General features: G+C 34.1%; 1 protein-coding gene across 6 annotated transcripts in view; it reads left to right on the top strand.

The window, feature by feature from the left end:
- The window catches only part of KIF2A (kinesin family member 2A), an 86684-nt gene that overhangs the window by 54965 nt on the left and 6240 nt on the right, over nucleotides 1-25479 (top strand). For 4 of the 6 annotated variants that reach the window (XM_066242556.1, XM_066242546.1, XM_066242564.1 and 1 more), the window contains 13 exons: nucleotides 3319-3414; nucleotides 4820-4874; nucleotides 5227-5389; nucleotides 7619-7709; nucleotides 7840-7903; nucleotides 8453-8544; nucleotides 8882-9024; nucleotides 9376-9580; nucleotides 11555-11665; nucleotides 12568-12635; nucleotides 16655-16768; nucleotides 17677-17827; nucleotides 23287-23388. In XM_066242556.1, the coding sequence (XP_066098653.1) occupies nucleotides 3319-3414; nucleotides 4820-4874; nucleotides 5227-5389; nucleotides 7619-7709; nucleotides 7840-7903; nucleotides 8453-8544; nucleotides 8882-9024; nucleotides 9376-9580; nucleotides 11555-11665; nucleotides 12568-12635; nucleotides 16655-16768; nucleotides 17677-17827; nucleotides 23287-23388 (1455 nt within the window). The remainder of the gene's footprint in view (nucleotides 1-3318; nucleotides 3415-4819; nucleotides 4875-5226; nucleotides 5390-7618; nucleotides 7710-7839; nucleotides 7904-8452; nucleotides 8545-8881; nucleotides 9025-9375; nucleotides 9581-11554; nucleotides 11666-12567; nucleotides 12636-16654; nucleotides 16769-17676; nucleotides 17828-23286; nucleotides 23389-25479) is intronic. The other 2 variants (XM_066242588.1, XM_066242581.1) reach the window with 1 other exon arrangement.

Here is a 25479-nt window from a genome sequence, read left to right as displayed (position 1 = left end):
GGTCTTCATATATTAGTAATTCTGTTACTGTACACATAACTCTTCCATTGTGCTTATATTGTATCCTCAGAACTTGTTTCCATTAACAGAACATCAGGATTATTTTTTTATTTAGGAGTATGTTCAGATGCTCTTAATCATAAAGATGTTGTGTTTGGGAATCTTGGAGCCAGTATAATATTCAACCTGAGTAAATAGCTTTTATCTGAATATGATCTGAGAATGACTAGTTGGGTTTTGAAATAAATAATACACAAAACAGACAGATCTATTGATACTTTGCACAGATGCCACCTGGTGTTTCCTGTGAGTACTTCATCATACTTTCACATCTCTGATTTCTTTAGTTTTCACTTTACATAATACTTCTCAATTGACATAGTTGGTATGTTTCCTAGAAGAAAGTTACTTGAAAGTAAGTTTCATTAACAGTTTTGAAATTTAATTATATTCAAAGCAAATCTGCATATGGTGTGTGAAAAATATGACTTCATAGAATGTTCAGGCATTTATTACTCATGGCTGGGAGAGGTTGTTAACTATTGCTGTTTACTATATCTTAACCTGAATTTTCTCAGTTTTGAAGCAAAAAAGTAAATTATAGTTATTATGCTTTTCATCGGGGCTGAGAAACCAAAGAAATAGAGGCTTCCAATTCCATCATTACATTAAGAGTTTATTAAGGGAACTGATATGTGAAGTGTGTCTTGGTTGGTGACAAGAAGGCATCGATTCCCTCTGTTACGTGGCAGGTGCTCAGGAGTGGTATAGGACAGGACAGGATGGATAGGGGTATGGAGTATGACTTATCCCAGATGAGGGGAAAATGCTTTACATACTTGGCCCAGGATAGGACTCCGGCTTGATCCAGGAACTGGTGGCCTAGGGTAGGAGTCAGACAGTCTCGGGATTTAAGGGAAGCATCACTGTTCTGGCCTATACCCAGCAGGGTCTATTTGGATCTAGCAGGAGGGTCAGCATCAATGAGGCAGGATCAGGAAGTGGTCATGTTATAGAACTGTCTTTCCTCCATAGCAGCCAGTGTTCAGTAATTTGAATATTAAAGACTTTTAAAGTTATCTTGGCTTTTGATTCCTTTAAATTTTATGTCGATTTGCAGTTGTTTTACCAACTTCAGGGTTTTTTTAAGATAGCCAACAAAAATAGAAAATGAACATAAATGAATCCATATTTCTACTTTGCTGAAACAATGGATTAAGAACTGGGAAGAAGAATCTCATTAAATGAATTTTTCTAGAATTTCAGCTTTCGAGTTTAAGATGAGCACTATTTCTCTTTTGCTCCATTTTCTAGGATAATTAAGGCATAAGAGATGAAGTTTTGAAATAGGTCAATGGTGGCTTTAATGAGGAATTTTGGGTTTAGAAGTAACAATGCGCGTAGACTAGTGGTTCTCAAACTTTTTGAAGTTGGGGCACATTTAAAATTGTACAAATAATTGTAGGCGCACTATATACAAATTTCTGAGAAATATGTTACAATAATTAAGTCAAATATTAAAAAATATAAAGTCCAAGCGTGCTTTTATAGTAATTAAGCGAAATAAATGTGACAAAAATAAATTTATTCTGACATTAAAAAACATTTTTATGTTACATTTTTTGTTATGCTTTTTAGAATTTGTAAAAAAGAGGTTAAAAAATAAAACGACAAAGAAGTTATCTTTTTATATATATAGATACATTCTTAGTAAGATTTAGTAATTCGGCAGGTCCCAGTGTGAATGTGTTAAGTTTTTTCATTCTTGTGTTTATGAGAAACATGAGGTATAAATTAGATATCTGTTAGTCCCATATTGCCTGACAGACCCCCTTACATCTGTTGTCCCAGCATAATTATTAATAGCACCTCTTTCACTGTCCACAGTGTCCTGCTTTGAATGACGCTAGCGATTTCTTCAATGTTTGGGCATATTTCTTCAATATTTGAAAGGCAAACTCATTTCCTCATCAATACATTGACGAATTCCTCTCTTTTTACTCTTGTGTTGAGGGTAGAAAATCCTAATTCACATAAATAGGATGTTGAAAATTGTAAAATGTTCAAAGTTTTTTTAGATATTGCCACATGTTGTTCTTTCATAGAAATCTAAAAGACTTCAAGAGACAATTTCTTATGTTTAATCATCAACCCACCATCAGTGGATATAGCTGCCAGTTCTTCTTCTTCTGTTAATGTTAAACCAAATCACTTGAAGCTTCCATGAATGGGTTCTAATCCAATCGTATTGTTCAGTGTTAAGTGATGGAAAATGCTATAAATTAAATTCTGCCCATCAGCCTTCAAGTCCTATTTTATTTACACTTAACTTTTGCTCACTTCCAGAATTGGATTCTTCAATATTGTGCTTCTTTTTGAGAAATCTATTCATTTTATTTGGGTGTATTTATCTAAAAACAATATAATGATGTGTTAATAATAAATATAATAAGGATGTGTTAACAAAAAGAGCGGTAATTCCATAATGAAATGGTATAATAGAGTAACTATATTTATTTTTTATATCTGGGCACATGCCATGAACCAGCGCAGCTAGTAATTCCAGGTCCCGAGTGAGAATAGTGCAGAATTAAGAAAATATGCAGAATTAAGAAAATACGAGGTAGAGAAGGCCCTGTAATTGCTGCTGGCAAGAACAAAGCATGCCCAAAATCTGCATCTTGCTTTATTTATAGGACAAAGTGGGCCATTAGCAAATCAATGAAATCTTTGATCGTGTTTCCAAGGCAACCCAAGAATTTTACCAAGTGCAGAAAACCTCCACCAAACATACCATCTTAACGTTAAACCAAACAAAAGATAGAAGAAACTTGCCTCCAGTCTTTCTGGGGAACATGGGGGTAGTGTAAACAATCCAGCACCACAGCTTAAGACCCTTTTACAACCTAATCAGGCAAGTGAGGTGGGGGGTTGGGCAGACTGTCAGTTTACAGCCAATTCCCCACACCTCTCTCCCCCAAAAATCTAAACTCCAAAAACCCTTTGGTCCCCAACAGGCACATATTTCTCTGGAATACCATAGGCCGCACCTGGAAATCTTCAAGGGTGCACCACTGCACCCTGGCACACATTTTGAGAACCACTGGTGTAGACTAAAAAAATTGTATTTTTAATATGCCAGCCATTCCTGAACATATTAGTCATAACTGAAACTAAATTATATTTTCAGTTTGAGTAGTCTGGGCTTAGCTAGGGGAAATGACACAATCTATTAGTTTAATTTTCGAACCATATATAAAACGCAGCAAATACCACATTACTATAATTATAATGATAATTGTCTTTGTCTTCTTATAGGATGTTGATGCCACAAACCCAAATTATGAAATTATGTGTATGATCAGAGACTTTAGAGGAAGTTTGGATTATAGACCATTAACAACAGCTGATCCTGTAAGATTTTTTTGTATGTCATTGCTCTGTGACTCTTTGTACTGAAATAAAAACATGCTTGATATTCACTAAATTAATATTGTATTTTCTAGGTAAAGTTGTCTTTCTGTGCTTATTTCCTACATTATAAGAAAATCAAGCAATCATCCACATTTTTGCTTCTCTTTCATTATTTGACATATCAGACAGGGTTCCCACAGAGATGTACATTTTAAAGCAAAACCTTCCCTATCTTTGGTAGGGATGAGCAACAGTTACAGGAGTTATGTCTAAACACCTTTATTTCCCCTTTGGCTTCCATGATAGATCCCACTGTCCAATTTACTATTATGTTATTTTTAAATAAATGTTATTTTGACTTGAACAATAAGTGATGATTGTTGAGGACTGTAGTAGACCAGAAGTTCAGTGCTCAAAAAGTGTTCTGTTGTTTTATTACTCCTTTCTTATTGAAGAATGAGAATTTATTGGACAGCGAATACCTTTGGTACTTATGGAAAATAATTCATCTGATGTAACACATACAGAATGTAGTATTAGGTACATGAACACATTTGTTCAGCAGATGTATTATATGGAATTTAATAGAGTTGTTGGTCATAGCACTTGCATCCCGTGTATTTTGGTAGTTCTCCATATGGGTACCCCTCCTTGTATGTTTAACCCACTATTTCTGAGCTTATACTTTAAGATGGGGATTAGCAAACTTTTTCTGAAAAGAGCCTGATAGTAAATATTTTAGGCTTCACTACATATATGGTATGGTATTTGTTATAAATACTCAGTTCTACTTTTGTAGTATGGAAGCAGCCATAGACAATGCATAAATGAATGGGTGTGACTGTTTTAGTAAAACATTACAAAAGCAGGTAGTGGGCTGGATTGAGCCTATAGCCATACTTTGCCAATCCTTGCTTTGTGTTATTATTAAAAGGCAAGTATTGGGAACATAAGTTTTATGAAAAATATTTATGTGTAAGATTTGGCATATTCAAGTTATTTTGCTCAGTAATCTCCTGGGATTCATGTTTCTTATCTGTATAGTTAGTTATCTTTGCCAGCAACTTTCCTCATATATGATCCACCAGAAAATATGCCATTGGTAGGAAATTTTACTTTTGTTGTACACAGCACATCTTGAAGTGAATAAGGTAGCTTCTTAATGTGAACTTAATTGCTACTAAGAACATAGTGCCCTCTACAACATTATTTTTAATAGTTTATCAAATAACAAGATAAGGGAATTTCCATTATACTCAGAATTTTAGAAATAATTTGTGTCTAATAAAATTTGTGCAAGCTAATGTTTTTAAAGCTTATTTATCTTATTTATACCACATACAGTTAACCTTTCAGTGTTTTACATACCACTGATAATCACCAAAATAAAATATTTTATTTTTAGATTGATGAACATAGGATATGTGTTTGTGTAAGAAAACGACCACTCAATAAAAAAGGTATGATGCTTATTGAGCTATAATCAAAGATTGATTTTATTGTTTTAAATTTATTTTGTAATCGCAGAAATCACATTGGTTTGGGACAGTTAAATGTAAATCACTTTATTTGTATATAACCAGTATGCAGATTTCTATGGTTAATCTGTTGATTTGTTACTGCTCTATGAATTATTGCCATTCTTGGTTCTTGCTTCACAGAAATTTTTTTTTTTTCTTTGTTTTACTTTGTTGCTGAAATATTCTGTCTCATTGAATGGGATATTTATATTTACAGAACTAATTGCTTTTTTATATATTAACTCAAATGATGTAAAAGTTTCTGGGCATTGATTTTCATTTATTCTTTTAGAAACTCAAATGAAAGATCTTGATGTAATCACAATCCCTAGTAAAGATGTTGTGATGGTACATGAGCCAAAACAAAAAGTAGATTTAACAAGGTACCTAGAAAACCAAACATTTCGTTTTGATTATGCCTTTGATGACTCAGCTCCTAATGAAATGGTTTACAGGTAGGTAAATTTGTTTTAAATTAGAATTTTGTTCTCATGTGTTCATTATTACCCTGAAACTTATATTGATCTTGGCATATCTCTCCAGAAGTGTAATATGCTTTTGTATTCTGAGTTTAAACAAAGAATATGTAATAAACACTATATAATATTAACACTTGTTCTCTTTAATGCTCCCTTAAATCATAGTTTTTATTACTATATGGATAGAAAATTTGTAAAAAATGTTGATATTTTAGTACCTCTAAGGAAGTGATTAGAAGAGGACTTTTTTTTACTTTTTAAATCCTGTACTAATAATTTGAAATATTACACGTCAGTCTAATTTGTCTAAATCTTTATTTAGCTTGTACCATCACTTAAGAAAATAAGTGCTGTAAATCTTGCATTTGTCTAATTTTTATCATCTTTAAGTTTTAGAATAGTTTTAATATATGAAATTCTTGTGTTAATAGTCAGCTTATAAACAGCTGAAATTTATATGTATAATATATTGATATCTCAAATTTTTAGTCCAAATTTAGATTTTCATAAGTGGTTTATAAACATTCATCTCTTATAACAGGTCAGTTTTAGCATATACTATATATGCATGCTATGTAGAACTTGACAGTGTTCTTGAATGCTATGTTTCATTGCAAACAGAAAATTAAAGAGTCCTAAGAATTGAAGATGTTATAAATAATAGTGTGTTGAACAATTTATTGTCTTAAGCTAGCAAACTGGGAGTTCAGTTGTAAAGAAAGGGGACAAAATTTATGGACACATGAATGCGAGATAGGAATATTGTGAGGAATTTGTACCTTTTTTGAGAACAGAGTCCATTCCTCCCCTCTTACTCTTTTCTCTACTCCTGCCTATCAAATCTCTGCCTGTTAATAATCATTTTCAAAAAATTATAAATAAAGGTATGTTTTTGTATATGCTAGAATTAGTAAACGTTCTATGTTTCACCCTATTTTATGTTCCTTAACTTCACCCATATTGATTCAATCCCCTTTCTCTTATCCTTAACTTTTATGGGTTGAAGAGTTAGACTTTTTCTCATCTCGTCAAACTCATTTCTAGAACTTTTTTCTCCCTTTTGTTCTGTATTTTCTCCAGTTGTGCCTTACAAAATATATTGGCAGAGCTGTACTGTTTCATATGTATTATTTTGAGACCTATATGAAAAGATTTGTTTTCTGTTATACTTTTTTAACTCTTTGCTCAATGAAATATTCCTTGTCCCTCCTACCATTTAACTCTAGTGGTTACACCAATAGGTTTGAAGAACAATCCAAACCATATTTTGACGTCCTTTTTTTGTATCAAGACTATCAACTCAGAACCTAATGTCTTAGAACAGGGGTCCCCAAACTTTTTACACAGGGGGCCAGCTCACTGTCCCTCAGACTGTTGGAGGGCCGGACTGTAAAAAAAACTATGAACAAATCCCTATTCACACTGCACGTATCTTATTTTAAAGTAAAAAAACAAAATGGGAACAAATAACAATATTTAAAATAAAGAACAAGTCAATTTAAATCAACAAACTGACCAGTATTTCAATGGGAACTATGCTCCTCTCACTGACCACCAATGATAGAGGTGCCCCTTCCGGAAGTGCGGCGGGGGACGGATAAATGGCCTCAGGGGGCCGCATGTGGCCTGCTGGCCATAGTTTAGGGACCCCTGTCTTAGAAGGATAATTTATTTTTACTTTTCTGTATTCAGTGAAATCTTATCACTTTTCTACTTCCTTAGATGGTCTAACATAATGTTTTTATACTTTTCCCCTTTAGCTTTTTTCTATTGAGATTACCACTTTTTTAATTCTTGAATCTTTGGGGTCTTGTTTTTTCTTTATATATGTATGTTTTATTTGTCTGGCTAATATCACCACTTTTTGTTATTTTTTAAACTTTCCTGTGGTCTTCTATATATGTCGTATCTGTTATTATCAAGTTTTATTGACCATCATTATTGTGATTATTGTTTATTATGGAATTATTGCTTGAAATTATACTTCAACCATTTAAACAATTTAAGAACTTCAAGCAATTCTAGGATCTAGTTATTTAAATTTTTTAACAAATCAGTGGACTCAATTGTGGCCCAGAGTTGAGCTCATTGATTTGTTAAAAATTTTGGTGTAAGTTTTGTTCATTAGTAAGACTATATTACTTTTATTTCTAGTTTAATTTAAATATTAAAGACACATTCTGACAGGAACATATTATTTTTAAGGTTTACAGCTAGACCACTAGTGGAAACTATATTCGAAAGAGGAATGGCTACATGCTTTGCTTATGGGCAGACTGGAAGTGGAAAAACTCATGTAAGTAATTTATTATAGTTAAATGCTGGTATGAGCTAGTTTATTTTATGTATAGCTTAATTCTTAGACCTAAAATTTTAATATTTATTCCTGAATAATGTCTGTTCTTTATTTTCTATGTAACATGTAGACTATGGGAGGTGACTTTTCAGGAAAGAACCAAGATTGTTCTAAAGGAATTTATGCATTAGCAGGTAATTGTTCTTTTTTGATAATCATTTATAATTTTTTTTAAAAATATTATTCAGGTGGGTTTGAAATAAGTCTTGGACATACTGTCCAGTATTTTATAAGTAACCATAGTTCTATATTAACCATACATTATGTCAATTTTAGGTTATCAGACTGCTTGAAAAGAACTGTACATTTGGGGCAGAAATCTTGATTCTGTTTATATCATTGTAATCTGACACATTGTTGGAGCTTATTGTTTGTTGTTGAATAATGATTTGTGAAAAGCTTCTATTTGGTAGTTATTTAGAGCAACCTTATTATGACCACATATAATTTGATGCAATTTAAAAGGATAAATAATAGCATCCTTTTATTAAATAATGGAGAGTGGCATCTAAACCATAAGTACAGCAAAAACTATTACTACTATATTTTGTAAAATTTTCATTATTGATGTTATTATTGTGGGTAGAGATAAACATACTTCTAAAAGTAAAAAATTTGAAATGCTTTTTAAGATAGTATTTGTTACATCTCAACAAATTTTCTCTCTGTGAAATTCTTGATAGCTCGAGATGTTTTTTTAATGCTAAAGAAGCCGAACTATAAGAAGTTAGAGCTTCAAGTGTATGCAACCTTTTTTGAAATTTATAGTGGAAAGGTAAGTAGAAACTTTAAAACAGTGTATTTTTGTTTCTTAAATTTTGGTTAAACTATACATAATATTTATTATTTTAATCATGTTTAAGGTACACGTTCAGTGGCATGTACATTCACAGCCATTGCCACCATATAATCTTTACAAGTATTTGGAATATTATGTTAGAATTTTGTTGTGAGATTTTTAAAAATCCCTTTGAAAGAACTCAAATATTGAACATTTTACTTTAAAAATTAATATTTTCTGAAATGATTTTCAGGCTTTAAATGAGTAGCTTTATAGAACTGATTCTTTTTTTCTTTATAGCTAGTTTTCTAATTTGAAAAATTTTTTATAGGTGTTTGACTTGCTAAACAGGAAAACAAAATTAAGAGTGCTAGAAGATGGAAAACAGCAGGTTCAAGTGGTGGGCTTACAGGAACGAGAGGTCAAATGTGTTGAAGATGTACTGAAACTCATTGACATAGGCAACAGTTGCAGGTAAATCTCATTTAAATTAAGATAGGGAAACTTAATTTTATAATCAGTTTTAGGTACTTTGGCTATAAAATAAAAAAGCAAGGATGGTATTCAGTGCTTCTTGGAAGTAAAAATCATTGTTCATAAAAACTTTGTTACATGGAACTTTGAGTGATGTCTATTCTACTTATGTCATATTACAAATATACTAGAAGTACTATCTGTCGAATTAAGGTGTATGAATCTGGTTATGTTTAAGTGTTGTTAACTCCAGATGTCTTTTTTGTATTTACATGTTGAAAACTAGTTGTTGTTGTTTTTTAATAAAAATACTGTAGTTTCAACATAAAGTTTTCATGTATCAAATTATAGAACATCCGGACAAACATCTGCAAATGCACATTCATCTCGGAGCCATGCAGTGTTTCAGATTATTCTTAGAAGGAAAGGAAAACTACATGGCAAATTTTCTCTCATCGATTTGGCTGGAAATGAAAGAGGAGCTGATACTTCCAGTGCAGATAGGCAAACGAGGCTTGAAGGTGCTGAAATTAATAAAAGCCTTTTAGCTCTCAAGGTAAATAAAATGTATTTAGTTGTGAGGTCTTTTACTTTTTATTTTAATTACATATACTCAGCTATAAAATAATAGTATTTGTTTTGTCTAATAAGAAAGAGACGTTATCAAAATTAAGGTTTTTTTATATTTGTTAGGTATAGATTTATTTTGTACCCAGAATTTTTCTTTACATACATTATTCATTCTTTTTTGGGGTAGATGAAATATCTGTTGTTTGGCAGGCCAATTTCTGAGCTAGAGGGAGATTACAGAGGGCCCTTATCAGTCATATTTTTTTTTTTTTAATATCTAGTTTTCTTTTTTTTTTATTTTTTATTTTTTATTTATTTATTTTTATTTATTCATTTTAGAGAGGAGAGGGAGAGACAGACACACAGAGAGAGACAGAGAGAGAGACAGAGAGAGAGAAGGGGGGGAGGAGCTGGAAGCATCAACTCCCATATGTGCCTTGACCAGGCAAGCCCAGGGTTTTGAACCAGCGACCTCAGCATTTCCAGGTCGACGCTTTATCCACTGCGCCACCACAGGTCAGGCATCAGTCATATTTTTGTGGAGGAGGGCAAGGAACCACAAAACTGAATGAAGAAAGAGTTTCTCAGAAAAATGTGAAATTGCTTTCAAAAAGTTTGGCTAGTATTATATCTCTTCCTTGAAGAAAAGCAGATTGGTAGGACTTCAAGAAAGCAATCTGTTGTTGGTATTCAGGGTCTCATGAAGAGGCGCCACAAAGGAATGAGGCAGCAACAATACTGCAAGTGGAGGACCTCAATCTCTCCAGGACTGAGGTGCCTTAGAGAGACCAGTTATACATTTTAGTAAGCAGAAACATGGCATCCTGTGTGATAAACTAACAAACAGAATACAGTGTACAAGTTTATTATTTAGTTTTGCAAAACTGATTAGATTTTTCTTGCGCTCTCTGAGAATAACACCACACCATCTGCTGTCCAATTTTTGACCTGCAGAAAGCTCCAGCAGGGCCAAGCATCGCTTCCTCGGGGCCTTTCCTGGACGCAACTGCCTTCAGTCATGTATGCTTGGTCTCAACCTTCACTTTCTCAGGATGGGAACAGAAAGTCACTTGGTGCTTTGGCTTTCTTCCAACACAATCTGTGTTTTTTCTTTTATAGTGCCACTTTAAAAGTTTCTTTTTACGGTTATCCTACTTCCTGTCATTTCTAAATACTATTTATAATTTCCAGAAGAATTTTTTGAAATAATACTTCTTGGGGTTTTTTTTTCTTTTTTTTTTCTTTTTTTCTTTTTTACAGAGACAGAGAGAGAGTCAGAGAGAGGAATAGATAGGGACAGACAGACAGGAACAGAGAGATGAGAAGCATCAATTATTAGTTTTTCGTTGCGCATTGCGACACCTTAGTTCAGGGGTCTCAAACTCAATTCAGCATGTGGGCCGCAGAGCAAGATCACAGCCGTTAGGCGGGCCGCACTAGGTCTACAAAAGGCAACTGTTACACAACACTTTTCAGTGTCACAAAACGACCAGAAACTGTAGTTCATGGATTAGTCTGCGGGCCGCACAAAATTGTTCGGCGGGCCGCGAGTTTGAGACCTCTGCCTTAGTTGTTCATTGATTGCTTTCTCATATGTGCCTTGACCGTGGGCCTTCAGCAGACCTAGTAACCCTTTGCTCGAGCCAGCAACCTTGGGTCCAAACTGGTGAACTTTTGCTCAAACCAGATGAGCCCGCGCTCAAGCTGGTGACCTCGGGGTCTCGAGCCTGGGTCCTCGGCATCCCAGTTCGACGCTCTGTTGTTCACTGTGCCACCGCCTGGTCAGGCTAATTTCATTTTCTTGAGTTAGGATTTATGGCAACATCTTTACTATTCTGTAAACTTGTTAGTAGCATTTTCAGAGCTGATCAGAATTATAGTAAGAGGTCTTTTAAATATGTTAAGTTTATTATTCTTTATAAGAAACCTAATCTTGGAAACTTGCTTTCTTAATTTTCAGGAGTGCATCAGAGCCTTAGGTAGAAATAAACCTCATACTCCTTTCCGAGCAAGTAAACTCACTCAGGTGTTAAGAGATTCATTCATAGGTGAAAACTCTCGTACCTGCATGGTAAGTTAATGGATTTATTGTGTTAGTTTTGTTTTAATTCTGAATGAATAATTACATAATAGCTATAGAAAAATTATAGTATATATTAAAGACAATCATTTAAACCCTTCTATTGTGAGAGAGACAATACTTATGAAGTGGTTTCTGAAGTCTGATAGGATTATATTTCACTTATAGTGCATTCTGTCTACTAATTCTGACATCTAAGTCTTCTTGAGGTTGGTTTCCATTGATATTTATTTTTCTTGAGTATGGGTTACACTTTTTATTTGTTCATATGTCAAGTAATTTTGGATTATATGATTTTTATTAGGAATGAAAACTAATGGACACCTGAATCTGTTATATTCTCAAAATTATTGCTTTTTTTGTTGCTGTTATTGTGTAGCAGGAAATTAATTTAGCTGAACTTACTCTAAATTCTTGTCTCTCCTGATTTTGGCAGTAACTGAAATTAAAATTTTTGTTAGCTCTTTTAGACATAACTATGTGGTTGAAGTCATCCTGTGCATGCTTTGTTTAGGTGTCAGCCAGAGAGCTAGGCAGTTTACATGCAGAATTTGAGTCTCTCCCTCTGCACTAGTTTCTTCTGGGACAAATTTCTCTTTCCAGCTGCTATGATCCCTGCCTTCTAACTTTGTCTGTTAGATTCTTAACAAGGGAAACTCTAGGTTTCTAAAAGAACTTCTAGTTGTCTTGTGTGACAACAGCAGAGCTTGTCCCTAGGCAAGAAACCTCATGTTAAAGTGGGTTGGGAAGAAGTCATTCAGTGTTACTCCATTCTTCTAAGTGTTGACCTCCATTTTCTGCCTGATTTTGATCACTTTCTGGGGCATTCAGAGAACTGTATATTATAACTGGAGTTTATAATTATTATTTATGTTTGTATTTTTCCCTCATAGATTGCTACAATCTCTCCAGGAATGGCATCCTGTGAAAATACTCTTAATACATTAAGATATGCAAATAGGTATGAGAAATGTTTATCCATTTTGAAATTTGAGGGAAGTAGAGCAGTATATGATTTGATTTTATATCTGATAGAGTAAATCTTATTACATTGTTCTTTTAATTTTCAAAAAAATTTGCATAATATTTAGAATCATTTTTTCAATTTTTCAGAATAATTGGAAATGTGTTGTGTAATTTGGGAAGATATTTTTATTTTTAGTAGTATTGTTCTTTCTATCCTAGAACATGACTATTTTTTCATTTAACCAATTTACATTTCATAATATTTTACCACATTTGAATCAGACAAATTCTTCCTAGTATATTAAGACTCTAAAGTAAGTATCAGGGGCCAATCTGTATTTCTTAAATTGTTTTGCTATATGCTGAAAATTATCTGCATAAAAATTAATACAACATTAAACATTACACATGGAGAATCTAGGTTTAAATTAAGTAGCGATAGCACAGTTTTTTCTGGTGGTCTGTATGGATTACATTTTTATTCGTGTTAGTAGTGTTATAAACTTTACTAGGTAACAAGATATTTACAGGTGAAAGGATAAGAACACATTATAGACTATTAAAGCAGTTTACTTCTTATAGTCATTAATTGTCCTTGGAATTTTGGATTATGATGGGCATATTTATATTTATTCCATAGATTATTCCCATTTCACTTGTTTTGAATGACTGTAGTTTTAATTTTTTATTATCACATACTGCGTTGGTGATTTTAACCTAGAGATAAAATTTCTCTTTGTATTGCATTTCTAGTGTGAAGATTCTCTTAATTTTGCTGAATATAAGTATTTTCTATTTCTTTGTTTTAATCATAAAAATTTTATTTTTAATCTTTTATTAAAATATGAAAAACATGCATACAGAAAAGTACCAAAAGCATAAGTGGATAATTTAATAAATACTTATAAAATGAAAATTCCTGTCATCAGACTGGGAAAGAAAACATTGCCAGCCCCTCAGAAAGTTTCCTGTGTGTTTCTTCCTGATTGTGAATTCTGAGTAACATGTTCACCTGCATGAATTTCTACTCTGAGGCAGCCATTCAGTGCTCTGACTTCTATGGAAAAATTGCTACTTTTTTCCCCCTCTTTTTTTTCCCCCCTCTCTTTTTAAAAATAGTTTTATTACTTATGAATTCATCCCTGAACACCATAGGTAACTATAGCTGAACTTTATATGAATGAGATCCGTGCCCTTTGTACTTTTCTATCTTTTGCTTCAGCTGAAGAGATGTTTTGAAATCATGGTAAAATGGTTGGAAAGTATAAACCTGTTGACAGTTTGTAAAAAGATTTTAAAATATATTAGATTCTTTAATATGTAATATAACTTTCTAAATCCCTTTTAAAATTTGAATTACGAGTTTCTAGCTGGAAACCTTTATAGGACTTTTATTTGATCCTTATAATAAACATTTGTGGTATAGAGGGGGTTTTATCATTAATTTAAAATGCTTGTTCTTTCAAGACTTTATAAGAGAGATAAGGAAGAGCTTGGTATAGCGGAATATTGCCATGTTGTGGAATTCAAACAAATAAAAACCCTTTATGTCTTCAGACTTCTGGCTGCAAAGGAATCCCCCTAGTGTGCAAATGCTCTGTCTGGCTATTTCTCTAGTTTGTTTAGGTCCAAGTAAAATGTTTTAATTTATTACCATGTAATTAATTTGCAACATGAGTAATGATCTGGGAGAAATAATTCTGCCTTTTATTTCCAAATCTCCAAGAATAAAGATTTTTTTCAGTCTTCTTGATAGCTTTCTTTGGAGGAATATAAATAACTCCTGAATGTAGTAGAGTTTAAGCTGAGCAAGAGGTCTTTGAATAAAGGAAAAGTATGTGGTTAGAGGTTAACAGGGTATCTCAATTAGGAGATTATTAAAATATTAAGATAAAAGGCCCTGGATGGATGGTTCAGTGGATGGAGTGTTGTCCTGACATGCTGAGGTCTCGGGATGACCCTGATCAGGGCACAAATAAGAATAAAAAGCAGCCTGACCAGGCGGTGGCACAGTGGATAGAGCATTGGACTGGGATGCGGAGGACCCAGGTTCGAGACCCTGAGGTCGCCACCTTGAGCGCAGGCTCATTGGCTTTGAGCAAGGCTCACCAGCTGAGCCCAAGGTTGCTGGCTTGAGCAAGGGGTCACTCAGTCTGCTGTAGCCCCCTGGTCAAGGTACATATGAGAAATTAATCAATGGACAACTAAGGAGCTGCAACAAAGAATTGATGCTTCTCATCTCTCTTCCTTCCTGTCTGTGTGTCCCTATCTGTCCCTCTCTCTGTCTCTGTCACAAAAAATAAAAAATATTAAATAAAAGAATAAAAAACAACCAGTTAGTGCACAAACTACATGGGACAAGTAGATGCTTATCTGTTTCTCTCCCTACTCCCACTTCCTCTTCTTCCTTCTCACTCACTTTTTTTTTATATCAATGGGGGAGGAGGATAAAAAATGGGTAGGGAGTAAAGAGAGTTAAGTAGTATTAGAAATTAGATTTGTCGTTGTGTGAGGTAAATAAACTTTACAAAGTGACTATAAGGTATAAAAGGCAGATGAATCCAGTATTGAAACTTTGTGTCATAGACCAGTGGTAGTCAACCTGGTCCCTACTGCCCACTAGTGGGTGTTCCAGCTTTCATGGTAGGTGGTAGTGGAGCAACCAAAGTATAAATAAAAAGATAGATTTAACTATAGTAAGTTGTTTTATAAAGATTTATTCTGCCAAACAATGAAAATCCAACATAAAGTACTTGGTAAGTAATTATTGTATGCTTTAACTTGCTGTAACTCTGCTTTATAAATTTTATAAAGTAAAGTTACTTCCTTACTTTATAAATCACCATTACTGTGGAACCGGTGGGCGGTTAGAAAATTTTACTACTAACAGAGATACAAAAGTAGGCGGTAGGTATAAAAAGGTTGACTACCCCTGGTCATAGACATTATATTACCTATAGGTAAAAGAATGATTGTAGGTAGAAGAAATATATTAATTTGATATATATTAAATATTAGCAAGATCTGTATTACTCTTTTTGACCTAAGGAAACAGTGATTTCATTTAATTCAACCTAAGAAAAGTAGTGAAAGAAACAGAATATGTGTAGTATATGAAGCGTTTAACACAGATTTGTAGTAAAAGCTAGGTTTTAATCTCATTTATGTCCCTTTCTCATTGAATGACCTTGGCTAAGATAGTTTATTGCTCTGAGCTAATTTCTGATCTGTCAAATGGTGACAATATAACAAGATTATTTTAAGGATTAAATAAAAACATGTCTAAAATTATTAATAATACATGATATATAGGAAGTAACTTAATAAATATTGCCTATATTATTATGAAATGGGATTGACCCAAAAAGAACATAGGGAATTACAAAGATTGGGTCAGAAAAGCCGTAATTTGGCTAAATATAACCTAGAGACATTAACAAAAGCAATTTAAATTCCATTGCTAAAGGGTTTTCTCAACCAGTATTCATCTGAATCCCAAATACAAAATTATTTGAGTGACTGTGCTTCATAGCTAATACCATTGTATATTTATAAGAAAGAAGTTAGTTAATTTGCTATAAACTGGATGCCATTATGACTCAATTGTCTTGTGGTCAGTTTGAAAAAATGCAAGATTGTTGAGGACTCGGTAATGCTAATAAACAGAATATTCATGATATTGATTACACAGGAAATTAGATTGAGTAGTCATGTAGTTAAATAGGGGCATTTCAAATTTAGGTGAGAGTCTAGTTAAAATTCTAGAAAGGATCATGAGAAAAGGGGAAAATACACTAGAAAGGAAGGACTGTGTAGTAGGGAATCAATAGGATAATGGGGTTTTTAAATTTTTAAATGGATTGTTTTGAAAATATTTTAAATATACTAAGTCAGAACAATGTTGATATCGTTTGCTAAACAAATTAAACTGAGTACTAAATGAAAATTTGAAATATGCATTGCTGTCTTTACAAGAGCATTTTCTTTTAATTTGTTGCTCTTTTGATGCTGCAGAGTAAAGGAGTTTGGAATTAGTCCATCAGACATTCCCTTCTCACAGGGTAGTGGCAGTCGCCCTGATCTCTCTCCTTCTTATGAGTATGACGACTTTTCTCCTTCGATTACCAGGTCTAGTTCATTCTATACATAAGATATTTATTTTAGTAGTTTCTTTTGAATTGTGTTGTGTATAAATATTTTATTTACATTTCTTTTGTCCTGAGCCATTTTATTTTTCATTTTCATTTTGTTTGGCAGGTGGTGATTGTATTGCATGATCTTCATTTCTGTGTACTCTATTTGCTTTAAAATATTGATTTAGAATTCAAGCTTCCTATTTTGCCTCATAATTTTAAGGATGATGTCATCTTTACGTATTTGCCATTGAAAGATAAACTGTCTTATTTAAAATGAAAAGTTTATCTTTATTCTGTATGCTACTATAAATTTCCTTATTTGCAAGGAAATAATAAGGATCCTCTTGACTTAGAAAGTGTACATTCTCTCAAATTTGTAAATTTAAGTATAATGGATAAACATTTTTTAAATGATGGAATTAATATATTATTTTATAACCTTTATACATTAGAATAAGATTATTTTACATGTAGCTGTTTAAATTGAGCATTAAAACTACCAAAAATCTGCAAAGTGAATGAAATTCTCTGATTTTGGCAATGATTTGTTTATATGGTCTAAGTGTCATTGGTAGCATTTTTCTGTTCATACAATTTAATTTCAACAGCACACTCTTGTTTACTTTGTAATACTGAATCTACATATTTTGCTAATTCTCATTTATTATGCACAATAATTCTATATGAAATCATTGTAAAGTTACCTAAATAAACTTATAAAGTTAAACAGCTAAACATCCCTTTAGTGTTTTCACAGATTTCAGATAAATTTGATCCGGAAAGCTGACATCATCAACCTTAATATGTTAATTGAATTGCTTTTATATTGGATAGGTTGGTATTTTCTTGTTCCTCTGCATAAGTCTTTGTTAATTTTAGCTACCTCTTATGTGCTTACAGGGTGAAAGAATTGACCGTGGATCCGACTGCTGCTGGTGATGTTCGTCCAATAATGCACCATCCACCAAATCAAATTGATGACTTAGAGGCACAGTGGGGTGTGGGGAGTTCCCCTCAGAGAGATGATCTAAAACTTCTCTGTGAACAAAATGTGAGTGACTTAATATAGCTGTAATTATGTAATCTTAGGTCATTTTATCAGTACCAGAACTTGACAGTTAAAATCTATCATCTAAGACATGGATCAGCAAACTACAGGCATACCTTATTTTATTGTGTTTGACTTTGTTGCACTTCTCAGATGTTGCTTTTTTTTTACAAATTGAAGGCAAGACCCTCCAATTGAGATACTTTATTGAAGTGGTCTGGAATAAATCCACAATATCTCTAAGGTATGCCTGTACAGGCTATAAGACAACCATCTGTTTTTACAAATAAAGTTTTATTGAAACAGGGCTATACTCATTCATTTATAGGTTGTCTGGCTGCTTTCTTACCATAACAGAAGTGACAAAACCCATACATAGCTCACAAGCTCAAAATATATATTATCTGGTCCTTTACGAAAGTTTGTTGACCCCTAATCTAAAGTTCTTCTTTTCAAATTTTATACTAATATTAAAATTTAGGCATTTTTAAGGTAACATAGGGAAAAAATGAGTTTAAGAATTATACATAGGCCCTGGCTGGTTGGCTCAGTGGTAGAGCATCAGTCCAGTGTGTGGTGTATGGAAGTCATCACAGGTTCAACTCCCAGTCAGGGCACACAGAAGAAGTGACCATCTGCTTCTCTACCCCTCCCCCTTTTGTCTTTCTCTCCCCCTCTCCCTTTCTCGCAGCCATGGCTCAAGTGGTTTGAGTAAGTTGGTCCCTGGGCATTGAGGATGACTCCATGGCCTTGCCTCAGTCGCTAAAGTGGCTCGGTTGTGAGCAAAGGAGCAATGCCCCAGATGAGCAGAGCATCACCCCTAATGGGCTTGCTGGGTGGATTCTGGTCAGGGTGCATGCGGGGGTCTGTCTCTGTCTCCCTGCCTCTCACATTAAAAAAAAAAAAAAGAATTATATATACACTATTACATATAAAGCTGAAACACAAAATTAACTATGGACACGCGCATAAGTATTTAAAGGATATATGAGCTATATCAAAAATCAGATGAAACATGGTAAAATGCTATCATTTGTTAAATCTGATTGCTTTCTATAGGTTTGAAGTGTTTAGTGATATTTCATAATTTAAAAATTTGGTTCTCCAGCTACTAAAAAAATAATAATAAAGTATGTGCCTACTATATAGGACAAATGTATAAAGAAATAAAAAGACACAAATAATACATATTTTCACATAATAAGTATTGAGGGATTCCTTGCTGAATGTGAGATGTTCAAGTTATTTATATTGTTTAACTTCATTTTGTAAATACGTACTCTATATTGTTTGTATCATTTATTTCCAAGAATCTTATAGTGACATTTTCTCATAAAAGGTAGAATTTATTTGTTTCTTACTATATGACATATATTTGCTAAATATTTTTCTTAATTTCTGATGTAACAACTTGATGTGGTAGGTACAATAATTATCTCTGCTTTTTAACTGACTTTCTAAGAGGTTAAGCTGACTGCTATCATATAAGTCAGGGGTCCCCAAACATTTTACACAGGGGGCCAGTTCACTGTCCCTCAGACCATTGGAGGGCTGGACTATAAAAAAAAACTATGAACAAATCCCTATGCACACTGCACATACCTTATTTTAAAGTAAAAAAATAAAACGGGAACAAATACAATATTTAAAATAAAGAACAAGTAAATTTAAATCAACAAACTGAACAGTATTTCAATAGGAACTATGGGCCTGCTTTTGGCTAATGAGATGGTCAATGTCCGGTTCCATATTTGTCACTGCTAGCCGTAACAAGTGATATGATGCGCTTCTGGAGCCGTGACACATGCATCCCATGTCACCAGAAGTAGTACTGTATGTGAGTGACGCCACGCTTTGTAGCGCGGCCACATACAGTACTCCAGGAGCACAGGATGCGGGGTCCTGTGCTCCTCTCACTGACCACCATTGAAAGAGGTGCCCCTTCTGGAAGTGTGGCGGGGGCCGGATAAATGGCCTCAGGGGACTGCATGCTGCCCATGGGCCGTAGTTTGGGGACCCCTGATATAAGTAGTAAGTGTGGAAGTTAGGCAGGATTGAAAGCTGAGTCTTTGTTATTCCAGAACTAAATCTTACCACATCAGAAGTAACAAAAACCACATAGCTCACAAGGTCAAAATATATACTGTCAACTAAATTTATTGCTGGCTATGTAAAATACAAGGGGTGGGCAAAAGTAGGTTTACAGTTCATGTGAAAAACAGTACAATAATCAATAAATAATTATCCAAGAATAAACTGTGTTCCACATACGAACAACTATAAACCTACTTTTTTCTATCCCTGTATTCTTTGGAAATAATGTAACTTAATTTTTTATATCTTATAGCCAGTATTAAAGTCCAAAATACTTGAATAACTAATGGACTATTTATTATCATATTCCAAATTACTCTCCTTTAATAAAGTAGGGCTTAATGCAGGGATTCTCAAGCAGTGACTTGGCCTCCAGGGAAAAATGTATGAGACATTTTTGGTTTATCATAACTGGGGTGACAACCAAACTTGGTGGAAGGAAGCAAGGATGCACAGGAGAGCCTTCCTTTCCCATAATGTCAATAGTGTTGAAGTTGAAAAATCAGATTTAAAGTGCGAGTTCTAAATTTTGGACCATAGAACATAAAGAACTAAAAGTGAGATCATGGCCTTAATCTGTTCCCTGTCCCCAGAAGTTTTGAAGGAGACTGTAGTTACTTAAAAATCCTTTATGCAAACCTGGCATTGCACCAACCAGATATGGTACCTACTAAGATACAGAAAATCAGAACAAGATAAGCACTCTCCTTATAGCAGATCCTTTCCATTTTATTTTTGCATCTGTTAGGTCTCTGCAGGACCTTAATATGAAGAAATTGGCTAGGTGAACTAATTCAGAGGATATAAGCATGACATCATGAGTTCTTACAGCCTCCTCCATGTTTAAGAGAGTGTAGATTTCTTTCAACTTTGCCATCCCCAGGGAAGTATCTTGAGATGATGTAGCATTATCCCTTAGTTAAGTATTGGTACAGGTTTATGCATTCTCATTGCTATTTTAAGTCTAACGGAGATTAAAATGGGATAGGATCTAAGACATGCCCTAGAGATAAAACTAGTACAGGTAAACAAACTAGAGGATAATCAGTGTGCATTGGAATTCCAAAAGTAGTTGTATAGAAAAAGAATAATCTGAATAGGCTGCACAGAAGTGATTCGAACTTGTGTTAATATCTTAAAGGAAAGAAAGAAGACATTCTGGGCTTGTCGGGGAGGTGGGCAGATAAAATGAGTAAGGTGGTTGAATGTGTGTTTATCAGACAGACTATGAAAGAATAATGTCTGCACGTCCTGATAAAAAACAGATGCCTCTTTTCCCAAAGAGAAGATAAAAAGTTCTTTGGCCAACTTGATTATTTAAACTTTATAAGTTTCTTTTTTTTATTATTTTATGTATTTATTGTGACATAGAGGGAGAGGGACAAATAGGGACAGGCAGACAGGAAGGGACGAGAGACGAAGCATCAGTTCTTTGTTGCAGCACCTTAGTAGTTCATTGATTGCTTTCTCATATTTGCCTTGACTAGGGGGCTCCAGCAGAGCGAGTGACTCCTTGCTCAAGCCAGCAACCTTGGGCTCAAGCTGGTGAGCCTTGCTCAAACCAGATGAGCCTGCGCTCAAGCTGGCGACCTCGGGGTCTCGAACCTGGGTCCTCTGCATCCCAGTCCAATGCTCTATCCACTGTGCCACCGCCTAGTCAGGCTTGATTAGTTAAATTTTTAGGCATGGTAGCTTATTGGTGAAAGAATCAAGCGTCTACTTCTATTATTTAACAAAAAAATGCATATATATTTTATCATCATGTATTAATTTTTAAAATGTTGCTTTTCTACTCATAAAATAATTTTAAGTAAACTTCTTTATCACTAATGCAACATTTTGTACAAATAAATTATTAGACATTGGAGTTGAAAAAGATACACAAAAAAGAAAGCAAGGCCAGAGAAGTTTTGAGTTGAAGTAGGAACAAAATATGAATATATTGTATATGTATGTGGGGGTTTTGTTGATGAAACAAAGTTGTGACTTGTTGATTAAAATTTCTCTATTCCCTGGCTGGATAGTTCAGTTGGTTAGGACAGGGGTTGGGACCTTTTTGGCTGAGAGAGCCATGAATGCCACATTTTTTAAAATGTAATTCCGTGAGAGCCATACAATGACCCTTGTACATTAAGCATTATCCAATAAAAATTTGGTGTTGTCACGGAGGACAGCTGTGATTGGCTCCAGCCACCCGCAACCATGAACATGAGTGGTAGGAAATGAATGGATTGTAATACATGAGAATGTTTTATATTTTTAACATTTTTTTATTAAAGATTTGTCTGTGAGCCAGATGCAGCCATCAAAAGAGCCACATCTGGTTCATGAGCCATAGGTTCCCAACCCCTGCGTTAGGATCATTGTCCCAAAGAGCAGACAGAGGTTGCTGATTCAATCCCTAGTCAGGGCACATAAAAGAACCCCTCTCTCGCCTGACCTGTGGTGGCACAGCGGATAAAGCGTCGACCTGGAATGCTGAGGTCGCCAGTTCAAAACCCTGGGCTTGCCTGGTTAAGGCACATATGGGAGTTGATGCTTCCTGCTCCTCTCTTCTCTCTCTCTCTCTCTCTCCCCTCCTCTCTAAAATGAATAAATAAAATCTTTAAAAAAAAAAAAAAAAAGAACCCCTCTCTCTCTCTTTCTTTTCTCTCTCTAAAAGCAGTAAATAAATTTTTTTAAATCCCTAGCTGGATAAGCTTGGTTCGTTAGGGCATCATTCCAAAGTGTAGAGGTTGCCAGTTTGATCCCAGTCAAGGCACATAGAAGAACAACTCGATGTTTCTGTCCCTCTAAAAGCAATCAATATATTTTTAAATGATTTTTTAAAATTCTGTAAAAATTAGTAAGCAAATGTATAGTGCAATTTAGAAGTTAGGATTTAGTAATAATTGAGACCTTCAGAACACCAATTTGATAGTCACAGTCATGAAAAAATTATACATCTCTTTTCTCGTGAAAAGAAATTTAAGACATAGATGTGACTTAAATTGTTAGTGAAAATTAATATTGAGGGAAAATTTTAGTATATTTATAGTTGGCACTAAAGATATATTTGAATAGTTGCACCATTCCAAAAGAGATTAATTTTTTTAAGGTAATTTTGTTATAAAGTGCCTGGACTTAGTGAAAAAACTATCCCTTACTGATAAGCTCAAGTTTGGTTGTCTTTTTTAACATTACATTAAATATTTTTGACCCATCAAAAGTAATTGTGGCTTTTTCTTTTTAATAGTATATTTTAGGAGGTTTTGCCATTTAAGCTTCCTCAGTTTCTAGATATATTTTATAAATGACAAAGAGAATCTACTGTTTTATAATGTTTAAAATATAAACTCTGTCATAATTTTACAACTTTTTATTTTAAGGAAGAAGAGGTTTCTCCACAATTGTTCACTTTCCACGAAGCTGTCTCACAGATGGTAGAAATGGAAGAACAGGTCGTGGAAGATCACAGGGCAGTGTTCCAGGTAAAGTAAGATAGGCCCTCTGGAGAAATGAAATAAAAACTTTCATAATTTTTTGACTATAACACAAATCTAAAAAATTCTTGTTTGTGCCTGACCTATGGTGGCGCAGAAAACATCAACCCTGAAACACTGGGGTTGCTAGTTCAAAATCCCACGCTTGCTGGGTTGAGGCACATGGAAGAAGCAACTGTGGGTTGATGCTTCCTCTTACTCCCCCTTTCTCTCTGTCTCTCAATCAATAAAATCAATAAATAAAATCTTTTTTAAAATACTTGTTTGTGTGTATGCAGATGCATATTTGTAGAGCATATGACATGACAAATTTTGAAAACAAGGAATGGTGGCTACAGATAACCTTCCTTTAAAGATCTAGTTGATTTACTACCATTCTCCCATTTTATTTGCTTTTGTTAGTCGTCCCTTTTTAGAGAAGGATTGAACTTCTGCTCTCCAATACCCCTTTTTCGTGTTAGGTCAATATATCAGAGTGTCTTCATGTCAGGACAGCAGTAAGGAAAAATTCTTCTAAAGGACATCAGAGTAGTTGAGGTGTCAGCCTACAAGAAGAGAAGAATACTCCAAGAGAGGGACACTTAGTGCTCCAGCAGAGCTGGCATGGCAGATGAGTGAGGGTAGAGGAAGAAGGCCGTAGGTACAGTTTTCATTGTGTGTTCAAGCTATTACAAGCACTTACACTGTATAATTAATCCTCCTTTCCCTCCTGTTTAAACAAGAACATCCTGGAGGGTTATATTTGTGAAGAAGTGATAGGAAAGTAAAGAAATGTTTGGACGATGTTATGGAGACTGTAGAGTTGGCTTGCATCCCCCTCCACCCCACACATTGCCTTTCTGCAGCACTATAAATACCTTCTGAGAAAAAAATGAACAGCTACTCAGTCTCTCCATTGCCCTGTATTTCTTTTCTGATGTTGAGGAAATCTTCTATAAACAATTATTAATGTTCCTCAAGTCTAGGATATTTAAGCATCAAGATGAAGGGCTCAAAAATATAAAAAACTCTTTATGATTTTAGAATAGAATATACATTATTAAAACTTATTGTTTAGTCAAACCCTTATCATGAGAAGCTTGTGTTCAAGAAAGGACCTTTGTAATTTTAAGAAAATTGTGTCCTTTTGGAAAAAGGTGTTACATAAAGACCATTTCTCGCTGTGCCATTATGATGAATTCTATAAGTTCTTTATTTGGTTATTGGCAGAATTGTGTGTTCTGGCTTTCAAGCCAGTATTCTTTTTATAATTCCATTTATTGTTTCTCCATACTATGATCTGCCATTTCTCAAAATAAGGTTTGTTTTTTTTTAAATTAATTATATAGCTGAAGGAAAATAAATAAATACTGGGGTGTGTTTTAATTGACACAGCCATAGTTTTCTAATATGTATCTATACCTAGGTTAACCAGTTCTCCCTGGTGATACATAGTCTAGTTATAATTAGCTGTTAAACTGCATTGGTGTTTAGAAAATTGAAATTGTATATACCCTAAAAAACTAGAAAGTGTTCTTTTTCATATTCAAAAATTTCCATTCAGAATGCTCTGACCTTGTTAAATAATTCTCATGATTCATGACATTGCTAGAAAATAAACTCATAAATTCTACAAATCTACAGTCAGTTAAGAATAAGGGGTTCCCTTGGCGCATTTATGAATAGTGAGAGGCTACTACTTAAGTGGTTTGTTTGACTCTTCTAAGATTGACTATCCATTGGTTTCTTATAGTCACAGTAATTTGAAGAACTAGTGTTTAGAATTTAGGGATATGTTGGCCCAGCCACGGTGAGGCCTCAACTAGATATGTTAATTTCAGATTGTAAGTTCTAGGCTATGTATGATAGGCGTGATTAGATTGTTCAGTAGCTTTCTTTCACTATTTCCCTGTCTTAATAGCTGTTGAGGTTTTGAGACTGACTTTGCTTACTGATATTTACTTGTTTGATTCATTCCATCCTCCTCCCACTCCATATAACATATATACAAGATAGAGTAAAAGTAGAAAAATGAAATTATCTTGCTTGGCCTATCATATTTATGTTGAAATCTAGAAATGTTTCTTGATTTCACTCTAA

This window comes from Saccopteryx bilineata, chromosome 1 (assembly GCF_036850765.1).
Source record: "Saccopteryx bilineata isolate mSacBil1 chromosome 1, mSacBil1_pri_phased_curated, whole genome shotgun sequence".
Taxonomy (NCBI): domain Eukaryota; kingdom Metazoa; phylum Chordata; class Mammalia; order Chiroptera; family Emballonuridae; genus Saccopteryx; species Saccopteryx bilineata.
The sequence above is the reverse complement of the archived record's forward strand: the minus strand, read 5'-3'. Positions and strand labels throughout refer to the sequence as shown.